At 37.0% G+C, this 12220-nt stretch overlaps 1 protein-coding gene across 1 annotated transcript in view; it reads right to left on the bottom strand.

Moving 5' to 3' along the window:
- Positions 1-12220, bottom strand: part of scn5lab (sodium channel, voltage gated, type V-like, alpha b) — a 126841-nt gene that overhangs the window by 93363 nt on the left and 21258 nt on the right. Inside the window, exons 2-3 of the mRNA XM_073863598.1 lie at positions 5139-5446; positions 2533-2650 (exon numbers count right to left, since the gene is read on the bottom strand). Of these exons, the coding sequence (XP_073719699.1) occupies positions 2533-2650; positions 5139-5405 (385 nt within the window). The 5' untranslated portion in view covers positions 5406-5446. The remainder of the gene's footprint in view (positions 1-2532; positions 2651-5138; positions 5447-12220) is intronic.

Here is a 12220-nt window from a genome sequence, read left to right as displayed (position 1 = left end):
AATCTGAGCAAAGAAACAAATGGAGAAACTTTTTTGTGTTGTATAAGTCTTGAGAAAGGAGCAATTGTGTATAACATAAAAAAATCAGAGAATCATTCAGAAGTTTATATTTTCTTCTATATTATAAATACAGCACACTGATGGACATGACAGGGTTTAATTATAATTTTTAATGTATGGGTATGAACGTCTAAAGGCTTGAAACAGTAAATGACACCTGCTTGTTATTCTAAATGACACTGAAAATTACAGCTGAACCATTAAATGTTGAGTGGGTAAATGCAGACTTATAATGAAAAACACCCACATGGTTTTATTTTGGTCTTGGTTTTCTTTAAGAGTTGATTCAAGACCTCCACGTATAATCGTCTCTCACATTAAATAAGAATCTCGTCCTTGAACCACCTGTGTGTTCCTTAATACACTACAGTATAAGTTTAATTCCTGCATTTTAATTTGCTTGTCTTTCCCAACAATGTTTCAGTGTATTCAGCTTCTAAAAATGCACAATTCACTATTGCATGGCAGAGTTTTTTTTTACTTTTAATAATTTATCTATTATTTTAGGCCGTCTATATTGAAGACCATTAATTATGGGGGGATACATTTTGTCCCCATCCGGGATAAAAAATAATTGATCAGAGGCAGGGATACAGGTAATCCCCACCAACCCCCCAGCAAATCACACCCTGGCTATGCAGTATGTGACAATCAACGTTGGCCGATGACATCTGACTGTAATGACTTTGGGAAACCCCTCAGATTCTTTGTGCATGTGTTAAACTCTGATAGGATTCACGAATTAAATCTCACACATTTATCTCACGAGTCCAATCGCTTCAGCGGGACGCTCTCTCGCTCTCTCTCTCTGACACTGTGACTTATGAATACTCTCTTGTTGAATGCTTTAATCAAACGTGTTTCTTGGCATCGGCTGCCTTGGGAAATCTGATGCAAGCGTGTCTAAATGTAAACACTTTGAACCACATGGTACACACGCACAATTCGGCCAAATATATTAAATAGAACAAGATTGAGCACTCCTATTATTTTAAATAGGGGAAGAATTCAACGTTCAATATGGCTGCTGGTGACGGAAGCCCCGCCTTCCAGTTAAAAGAACCAATAATCAATCAATAAAATATGAGTTTCTGGAAGACAAAGTCATGTGAGCCGCTTGACAACGTGTGCATGCACATTAGCTGAAATTACCTTGAAAAAAGAGTTTTGAGCTTACTGTAAGAAAACAAAAAGTTCTGGTACGGTTGATGTCAGAAATGTTTTGTTTTGTTGTGATTGTAGGACACTATTTTAGACATATCTGTCTTTCCCCGTTCAAGCAGATAGGACTTTAGTCTTGCATGACTGAAATAACTGCCTGGAGGTGTTGCAAACATGGCCGCCTAGTGGCATGACTTCCCTAAAGGGACTTTGATTTGCCACATGCGCCCTTCCACCAATAAGCTTGAGGATCCCTAAAGATCATCTCAATGTCAGCTATAAAACCTTTAATCTGAGCCAATTATTTAAGCCGTAAAATGTTATGTGAAATATATAGACAACGCAGATATTAAATATATTTATGTTTGTTACTTCCAAGTCGTGTTATATCATTTTCCGAGCAGACCGCTCACATAATTGAGGAGACAAACAGCGTCACACCTCCGCAAGCGTCTGTGTCATACTTCATAAAATACTTCACTCAAGCATGTTCAGCTTTATATCACACAGGACGCCACTTATGCAGATATTGGGCGACTGGGTGTGCGGCGGCCCGTCGAACCCTAAAAGGGGCGTGAGTTGAAGAGGGATGAAGCCGACCACCACAGCACCTACACCAAAACTCTTCACACACTTATCAACTCCATAAGAGCACGGGTGTCAGGAGTCCAATATTTCTTAACACCTCGAGCCGGTCTAACAGTACCGCTTGCTATTTTTAGTAGATGGAGCTTTGGGAAAACAGCCGTCCAAAGTTGGCTTTAGACCCTCATTTGTGACATAACCTTTGAATGATTCAAGATATTGCTCAGATGTTGCTCTTTCATAGCTCTATGTCAAAATTTAAGGTATGTTAAGTTGGTGAGAAATGTGACCCTGCCTGTGAAATCCAGGATAAAGTTTCATAATGATTAGATGCATTTCACTCAATGACTCAGGCAATATTAAAGATATCAAGATGGTTGAGTTTGAGACCTTGTCCAGACCTCTCCTGAAACTCCAGAGAATATATATGTGGTATTACAGAGACATTTATCATAGTATTATTGTTGTTTAAAATAAACAATCTAGACATTATATTGATAGACTTTTCGATTACAATATCCGTGCAAGCTAGATAAAAGTTTCGGTTCTTGACTTTATCTTTAATGCACGTTCAGTGAGATGCAGAAATCCAGTCGTAGTCGCTGATGTTATAGGTTAGACAGCACTCATGTACTCACATACTGTAAAAACAGACCAATTTACTCATGCACAATCAATGCAAAAATCCAGAAGTCATCTGACTTCAGTAGCTGTAGAAAGGATATGAGTGTACTAAAATCCTTATCGACGCTCTTCTCACAGGATGAAAAGGGCTAAAGATATAGAGTGCAGAAGTGGCACTAAAGCGGAAGATGGCCTTCCCTTTGTTCAGTACTATAAATGTCTGTTGGAGAAAAGAGAAGAACCAAAAGACAAAGGTTAGAACAAAGACACATAAGTGACATTTGACATCCAAACTACATGAATCTAAAGTTATTGTATAGGATTTAAGATCTATGCTCTGTCCCAAAACACAGTGAGCTGCCTACTGTATCTAGACCAGTGGTTCTCAAACTTTTTCAGCGTGCAACCCCCCTTGTGTACGGTGCATTCCTTTGCGGCCCCCCAAAGAAATTTTGAAAAAAATAATTGACAGCCCAATTGAATTTTAATTGCATCAAACCACCATCATTGTTTGCACTTCATCCGCTCATTTGCATTTTAAAGGACACACCTAAAACGACAAAATTTTGCTCACACCTACAAAGTGGCAATGCTAACATTTTCATGCCATGGAGCCTTTTAACCTTGAGAATCTTTAGAGTCAGTTATTTACTGTGATTACTATGGTGTTTTAGTGGAAACAATCTTGGTAAGGGTATCAAACCCATTTTTTCTAACAAACTTATAATTACAATGATAAAGCGGTAAGCAATACTCCAGAGTGCACACTACATGCAAATACATTACTAAAGGGCACAAAGGAGAAATCGCTCTCTCACGGGACTCCCGTCTGTCGCCATGGTTCACGCTACCAGGGAGCTTTACCCTCCCTGCGCTGCACAAACACGCCGTTTGTTTCGGAGGAGGATTCATGGCCCCCTTATAGAGCTCGATTTACACAACCTCCCCATCACATAAATAATGCGAGCAGTCACGGCGCAAAGAATAATTGCGGGCGGGCGGCATTAGGGTCAGCATATTGTACTACCGCGACTGTGGCAAAATGTAACGGCAAACCCCTTACGTTGCACGGCGTCATCGTCAGCAACGCGCTCAAAGTTGCAGGCCAGTGGCCTTTATAACCTCTGAAAACAGACCGCTTTCTTCACCCTTCTGTTCTCTTTTATTATGTAACAACTAGGTCAAGTTTGCCTTCGTTTCTTTCCACTTTCCTCACATTTCCTCTGGGATATTATCTGCCGGGTCCACAAGAGCGGATTCTGAGAGTAACAAAACAAGGCACGAGGATGGAGGGAAGTCTAACCCTACCGCTGCCCTCACCGTGATTTAAAGAATGATTTATGAGATTTGCATGAATCTGCTAACACTTAACATACTCATCATCTTAAAACCAATGCCAATAATGACACCTCTACCAAACCCGCTCATTTGGGACAGAAGATCTGATGTGTGACAGGCATGTCAAAACATGATGATCATCTCTGAAGAGTCTATTAAAGGAGACTATAAGTGAGGCGGTACGCTGATGAAGAAAATGATGAAGTACACGCTGCCACACAAAAAAACTCTATTAGATAAAATAATACATCGCCATCACAGCTGGGATTCGATTTCTCACAGGTTACCAGAAAACCCGCTTGCAATTTGCTGGGTCATTTTTTACAGCAGTTGCGTAACGAAAACAGATTGGGGTTCATTTGGACGGGGATTAAAATGAAAGTGCGTCTGTAAAACCTGAACTGACTCAGGAAAACTAAGGCTTAATAAATACAACAAACAATGCCTCGTTTTGGATTTCCTTTCTCTGAAAGTAAGGGGTGAGTTTGCAAAAATATCAAAAGGAGGACATTTTTCTGAGCCTGTTAAGTGTCAATTCAGTCTTCTTGCTTAGCGCTAAAGTCCACAGCAGCTTAGTGTAGGGCACACACACGTCCTACTTAAAAATGCCATTTAAAAGAAGGCTGGAGTCAAAACTTTTAGCTGAAACCCATAGAAATTAAGATTTGTGTGCTTGTGAAAAGATGAAGTCCTGAGAGAGAGTCCAGCACAGCAGTGAGCGCATTAAAACTGACTCATGCTATTCATCCTAAACTGCTATTCCTGTAACTCTCTGATTCAATGCTAATACTGCACATCAACCACACTCCTCATGCTGCTAGCTGCCCATTTCTCAACCATAGCTATTGCTTTTTTGTTTTTCTTTTAGGTACGTATACATTTAGAAATCAACCAATGCGAAATAGTTGAGCACCAATATCTGAAAAGCTATAGCATCATAAACATCAAGAATCCCACAATGCACTGCAATAAGTTCAATGATGCTTAGTATCAATTTTACTCACTGAATAGTAGGGCTGTCGAACGATTAATCGCGATTAATCGCATACAAAAAAATAACAATTTGAGTTTGCATAATTTATGTGTGTAATTATTATGTATACATACAGAGAGAGAGACATGTTATATTATAAGGCATATATTATGCAAACACAAACTTTTATTTTGAATGTGATTAATCGCAATTAATCATTTGACAGCCCTAAAATAGTTACTATCAAGGTTGCATGACACTTAATAAATAAATGGTCTTTAAATTAGAAGCATCCTATGAAGGATCCTATGTAGACAGCACACTACATGTTTTGGAACAGAACCTCAACAATTTTGAGATGCCTGCCACAGGCAATATATTGACGATATATACTCACTCTCTTGTTCTGGAAGTAAAACGAGTCAATATCATCCAGAGGGACGCCCACCAGTCCAGACGGAATGTCTCCAAAGATTCGAGGGAGCTGCTTGCCGGCCTCCAGGTCGGGCCGGGCCTTGGGCGGCTCCACGTCGCCCAGGTCCTCCTGATACTCTTTGGCATGCCGGGCCTGCTCCTCAGCGATCCGCTGTTCGATTCCAGCCAGGGACTCACGAGTGAACCGGTGTAGACTGTCAGGACCCGGTGGAAACAGTATGGCTGCCATCTTCTCATCCTGAGCCGCCTGTCCAAGTGGTGACTTCACAGCTACGGAGAAGACAAAAGAAATGTTAATTCTCAAGAGTTACCTTTTATAAAGTTCAATCACTATCATTGCGGCAAGAGTTTATTTTCTCCCCTTAAACTGAATTAAAGTGCATTTTACCTGGTCAAAATAAACATGGATTGACATGAAAAAGTAGCAATTTTACTATAAAATAAGTTACCGTGTGACTTTCAGCGCTATGTAGGGATGCACAAAATGTGATACTGTATACGATATGTGATATGATGATAATACTTTAAGTTTGTAAAATCAAATTAAATTATAATATAGGGCTGCATAACGATTAATCGCAGCTAATCGTTTGCAGAATAAAAGTTTTTGTTTACATCATATATGCGTGTGTATTGTGTATAATAATTATGTATATAAATACATTACACAGGATGTTATATGGTATAGCTCAACGACAGCCCAACATTTGGTCGACTGCTGGTTTGATGTGTTCTAGTTTTCTGAACGCATGGTCACACTGTACAACTCCAAATTAACAAATTAATTTGACTTATAAGCTTACTACAGTTTGTGTAATCTTATATCTTAATGCATGTGCCTTGGTTTATTTCACAAAGCAACTTTTCTATGTTAATGTGGCAGTTGCTGGCCTACAGTAAAGATGATGTTTCTATAATCTCAGATTTTTTGGAAACATGGAAATGAACCAAAAATCACAAGCATTCCATTGACATGAATGTAAATGATACTGTTGTGGGTTTTGAACGTGTCTGTAAATAAAATGATGCTATTATTCACATCAGACGTGCTTCGCAGTACTGTGAACGTGTGCTCTGGTGAGTGAGTGTCTTAACACAGATTGGGCCATCTGTTTCTCTGTTCAATTGAATGATAGGACGAGAGATCATTTTTCATCTGTTCAAGCATGCGGTGTGGAGCATCCAGGCAGGGCTGCCACAAATCACACAGCACAATAGAAACATCTGCACATTGAAAACCAGCTATACTAATGCAAAGCTTCAACATGTGTACATTATATAGATTACAGGTATTACCACAGCAAAAAAAATTATATACTGTACAAGGGCTATCAAACAATTAATCACATACAAAATAAAAGTTTGTGTTTGCAAAATATATGTGTGTGTAATTGTATATATAAATACACATTCATTTAAGAAACTTTACACACAGGAAACAAACATATATTATGCAAAACACAATCTTTTATTTTGTATGCGATTAATCACGATTAATCGTTTGACTGCACTATAGTATACATGTTTATACTGCCATGATCTACAAAATTTGTGCATAAACGTACAATAAAATAAATATTATAGACCTTTCACAATCTTTTCCTAGGCACACCAACTTTCAACTAACTTTCATATCAAATACTTAAATCAATGAATTAAATCAGAATAATGATATATTTGCATCATATTTACATCTAAATGACATTTTTTGTTTATTTACGTATGAATTATGCTATAAAATTTATGTAATTTTAAATGTTCAAAGTATATAAGCAATGAAAATAATAAGCAACAGTCACGTGATTGATTTTAATGTTCGATAATGATTAAAAAATATATATGTTTATATAAAATTATTAGAAGAAAATTTTTGCACAAAAGTTTACCTCATGTGGTCATTACGCGCCCCCCTGAACTCTGGCTGTACCAAGATGAATCTAGAAATCTCCTAATATAACGTCGAGACTGTCACATTTTAAACCATATAGATTTTCTACACAGCGGATGAGCTGCACATTACCGTACTGGGATTTGGAAATGTTGTGAGCGTTTCTGACGACGCTTTCATTCTTCAGATGTGGCAGCAAGGAGCTCGCTATTGTGCTCAGATGCTGATGACGTATTTTTTGCAGTGTTTCTAATTCAATTAATTGAACAATTTCTGTATATCTAATTATTTTTATTTCTTTTATACAATGCACAGATATGATATACCTCATCAAAGTTAGTTCAGCTGATTTCATAGCTCAGTATAAATGTGAAGAACAGAAGGACTAATGCAAAATGTTAGCATATTTACACAAAACATATGCTCAGTACCATGTGATCAGTTCACTTCATTGGTTTATTACTTAACATTAGTAGTTAGTACTTATTAACCCCCGATAACTTGACTGTTTTTATATCTTATTATAACTTGATTGATGATACCTTGACAATGCTCTCTCATGTCTCGTAGTAAATTCTTCATCGCTAAAGCATTAACGCGTGATCAAGTAATCAGTGTAACACAAAGCTCCCGCTGTTGGTGAAAATAATCATTACATGATTCCTCTTGTCTCTGGTACTCAAAGGCTAAATGTTGTTCGGTCTATTTTAGTTTATTTGCTGGTTGTTTTGGACGTGCTGTAAAACGGGGACATTTCCGGGGACAGCTCCATGTCGGGGACTGAACACCAAAAAACGGGACTGTCCTCGGAAAATGGGGACGTCACCTTAACGCACACGTGTTATAGCGAGTACTAGTCTCTGCTTGTTTAGCGGCTAAACTGAACTCTGTAACAAATATCACTCTGAAAATAACAAATGTTTTAGTTTCCTAAAGACGAGGGGAGACGGCGATCATGGATCAGCGCTATGTAAATGGAGGTTTGGGAGCCGATCTGTAGTTTAGATTACTGTATACATTATATAGTACACATTTTGCACTGTAATGTTAGCTCAGTGTAGTTATGTATGATACGCTTTAGCTAGGATTTGAAATAATCTACTTGTTGTTTATTTTACTTGTTATCATAAATAAACTACTCTATAGGACTCTATTGTTTGTGATTCTTTGCAGAAGTTTATCAAAAGTTACGTTTGTTTCAGAAAAGCAGTTTGTTTATGTTGTTACTTCTGAAACAATCCATATAAGATTAAGTGTATATGGTTTTTACATTTATAGTGCATTTTATCTAAGGAATAATTGATGACGGGCTATTGAGTTATTTAAAAATACCTGCTTTACTCAATGAATGAGGGGTTAAACACAGTTTTGTAAGAGCTTGTGTCTTTCCTCAGCCTTTGCTCCAGTCTTTATTTCTTCACCATTTCAGAAACTCGTGGCCCTGAAGGACGTGTAGCCAATATTGTGTCCAGCAGAACTGAACAAAAAACCCAACGTGCAGGAATTGTTTTCTCGCCCCCCAGCAGAATTCCTGACTGAGTTTTATCCTTTGAGAGAGAGATCTCACCCAGCAGCGGCGTCTAATAACAGCACCGGATTCTTCTGTGGCCCTGAATTTCAGCTTTGGCACCCACACACATATTCAAATTGACACCTTATTCAGAAGAACTGTGTGGGATTCATTTCATCAGATTTTTAATGATATATTTTTATATATTAATAACTTTTACTGTAATCTAGACAAAGTACTGTATGTAAGTTGTATTAATTGAATTTCAATGCATTTCTTATTAATTGTCTTCAACACTAGATGGTAATAAACACAATACAAACAAACTTTAGCCTTTTAAGCCTTAAGGTTAGTCCTAGACTAAAACACATATTTGAGCTGTCTCAACTAAAAATAACTTGCACATACAGATCTTAAAATATGCCCGTGCCATTGATTTGTCTCATGCAGTCATTTTAAATTTTTTATAAGAATGTTTAAACACTTAATGAAAACTAATAGGGAAATATTCTTTATGTGAAATATTTTGAGTTTGTCTGATAAAACACCATGTAAACTCTCTCGCTTCAAGCAAACGTCTCACATTAAGCAACAAGACAATAAAGTCCAGCGGTCGATGGGTGATCAGATTGGACGGATAGCTGCGGGGTTATCTTAGGACACTAGCTTTTGTCTCTCTCGACTGCAGGGGTGTGCGGTTCTAATGGCCATGATGAAGAATCGTTTGTCACTGAGATAATGGTTTTCTGTTTTACAGGTTGTTTCACACCAAAACTCTAAACCCATCATAATGCACATGCAGCCAAACAAAACAAATATCACATATGGGTCAATGACAAAACAAGCTTATAAAAACTTGTTTTTAAATCTTTTAATGGATGTAACACAATTTTTTTAGCAATTTAATTGTTTTTAAAGTATAACAACAATTATAGACAACCTTGGCTTGCATTTAGTAAAACAAAAAATATTAGCTTATAAAAATCATTAAGCTATATATTTTTAATATTTCTTACAGGCATTCATAGCTGCTGCACTCTTTGACTTTCTGGTTGCACCACCTGACCTCTGCAATTAATTTAGATTTGACTTCTAGTTGGATGCTGGTATTAGATTTTGCCTGTGATGATATCAAATTCATAAATATACTTTTTAAATACATTCAAAATGTATTTGCTAAATAGCTTTTTTTGTTTGTTTTACATTGGTTGTACCACCTGACAGAAAGTCTACCAGCCTACCCATTACATTAAAGTAGCTTTTTTTCCGTATTTAAGAGAAAACGGCAAACTTTTTATTTGTTGGACAAAAGTTTTTCATTATCCTAACATCCCAACAACTACTGATATTGGTGAAATTTGTTTATAGGAAAGGTTACGAACATAAAATAATGCCAAAGTATCTTATTAAAAAAAAACATTTGTCTTAAACTGATAATTTGGTAGCAACAGTTTTCCGTAATAAATGTTGAAAGAGTTAATATATTTTGATGTAAGATTACAAAGATAACATTTTATGTCTTTTAAATAAGATTAAATCAAGCGTTCATAATAAGACCATGAATGTGAATGTTGAAAGTACATTAGGTCCATTTTGATTTCACGATGATCAAACAACAACACTTCAAAGATAAGGCTGTAATTCGTGGTGCTGGTCCGGTCTGGAATTCCTCCAGGTTTAGTTATGATGTTTGCTGTTGTTAGGGGCCCTGCTAATGGTGTCAGCAGCCCGATGAAGTCACGCTTCTTATCTGCTCACTTGACACTGAAAAGTTACAGAGCCAAAGTCAAATGCCAGTACGATCTCTGACACCAGCGAGACATATCACAAATGACATCATAAAAGGTCCCTCGTGCAGATCCCACGCAAACAACCACCAGAATGTCATTCGCGGGAGAAAGAGCAATCGAGTACCCCGGAGAAGCGCTGAGACAAACACAAAGAGCTAACAAGTGCTGTAATTCAGTTCAGTAACGTGAATTCATTTAACGTTGACATTTTACAATGTTTGCGATTGACATTACAACATGCAGTGAATTTAACCCTCTCAGCTCCTCAACTTGAACTAAAGTTTACATGATTTCTTTATTTCTAATGATTTGATCATAATTTAATCTCAGTGATATAAAGGAGGAAACATCTTGTAATCATATTAAAAGCAGCAAGAATGTATAAATGAGTAAAACTTTAATGCTCATCATTACGATTATAAGACTTCACAGACAGGGTCACATATTACCATGAAATCCTCCTCTGTTAGGAGTAAAATCACAAGACAATGCCTTTATCAATGAAGTAATTGTCTCTTTAAACTAAAAGCCGGTATTGTACATTTTACTACGAGTAATTCGTCTTGTCCTGTAAGTGGTTAATAGTTTGTCAAGATGCATCCACCCACATCTAAAGGCGCTGGAGATGACAGGCCTACAATTTTAACTGCTGCTGTAGCACAGAGACGTTGCAAAATGATTAAACCTCATTGCCAGAACACAAAGAAAGGTCACAGTAAATCAATAAGGCCACCTTAAGTGACAAGATCTTTATTATCAACAATTTATTACTGAATTCTTTAAACCCAATGGGATTATGAAGTGGCTTTAATCTAACCCCACCTCCTCCCCGCAGCTCAATTCCTCCGAGTCTCAGGCCCTGTGTTCTTAATTAGCACAGTAAGTGACCGGAGTGAGTAATGTCATCGGTGAATAGTCACGCTCATCTGATAGATCTTACCTGGTTACCACTGTAGTGTGAGATCAGATACAAACAAATACACAAGCAGAGAAATTAAAATATCAACGTGTCTTATGTCAAATGTAGAAATTGAAATCCTGTCAGTAATCTACTGTAGGTAAAAAATAATCAGGGCATACATTTCAATTGTCCCTTTTAGTTTATTTAGATTTACTATTTAAAGGTATGTGTTTAAGTAAAATTCTCATTTTTAGGAATGCACCGAAATGAAAATTCTTAGCCGAAACCGAAAAAAAGGGAAACCAAGGCCGAAAACCGAAACACCGAAAGAAATTATGCCAATTATTAGTACCATTGCATTTATGGCTATCTCTGTGTAGCTACTAACTTTACTAGGGGTGTGATGGATCACAAAACTCACGGTTCGGATCACATTACAGTTTTTGAGGCACGGATCAGATTATTTTTCAAAAAAGGGGTGGGAAAAATCTAAGAAATTACAAACATTTATAAAAAAAAGTTGCACATTAATAAGGTCTGAAATTAGCATTAGGTACAGAAATCCAATTAAATGAATCATAATATGTCTTTATTGTATAAATTAAATATTATTTTTTTAGAGCTACAGAAGTGATTTTCTCTTTGTCTTGGATTGTTTGATTAACATTAATGACACAGACTTAAGTAGGTTAATTGAGGTTACTGTCTCTTTAAGAGCAAGTAAGCACAGACTGTTTTCTGACTGTAATCTAACAAATGTTTTTATTAGAAAAAGAATACTGTGGATATCATTTTGTTTGTATGTGCCCTGTCAAGAACAGAAAGATTTTATGTTCGTTTGCTTTTTGAAATGGGTCTCGCATGTATGCTTTTTGAAATAGGTCTTGCATGTATGCTTTTTGAAATGGGTCTCGCATGTATGCACTACTGAGGGCACTTAAACCGAATTCCAAAC

This window comes from Misgurnus anguillicaudatus, chromosome 25, assembly GCF_027580225.2.
Source record: "Misgurnus anguillicaudatus chromosome 25, ASM2758022v2, whole genome shotgun sequence".
In the NCBI taxonomy this organism is placed as follows: domain Eukaryota; kingdom Metazoa; phylum Chordata; class Actinopteri; order Cypriniformes; family Cobitidae; genus Misgurnus; species Misgurnus anguillicaudatus.
The sequence above is the reverse complement of the archived record's forward strand: the minus strand, read 5'-3'. Positions and strand labels throughout refer to the sequence as shown.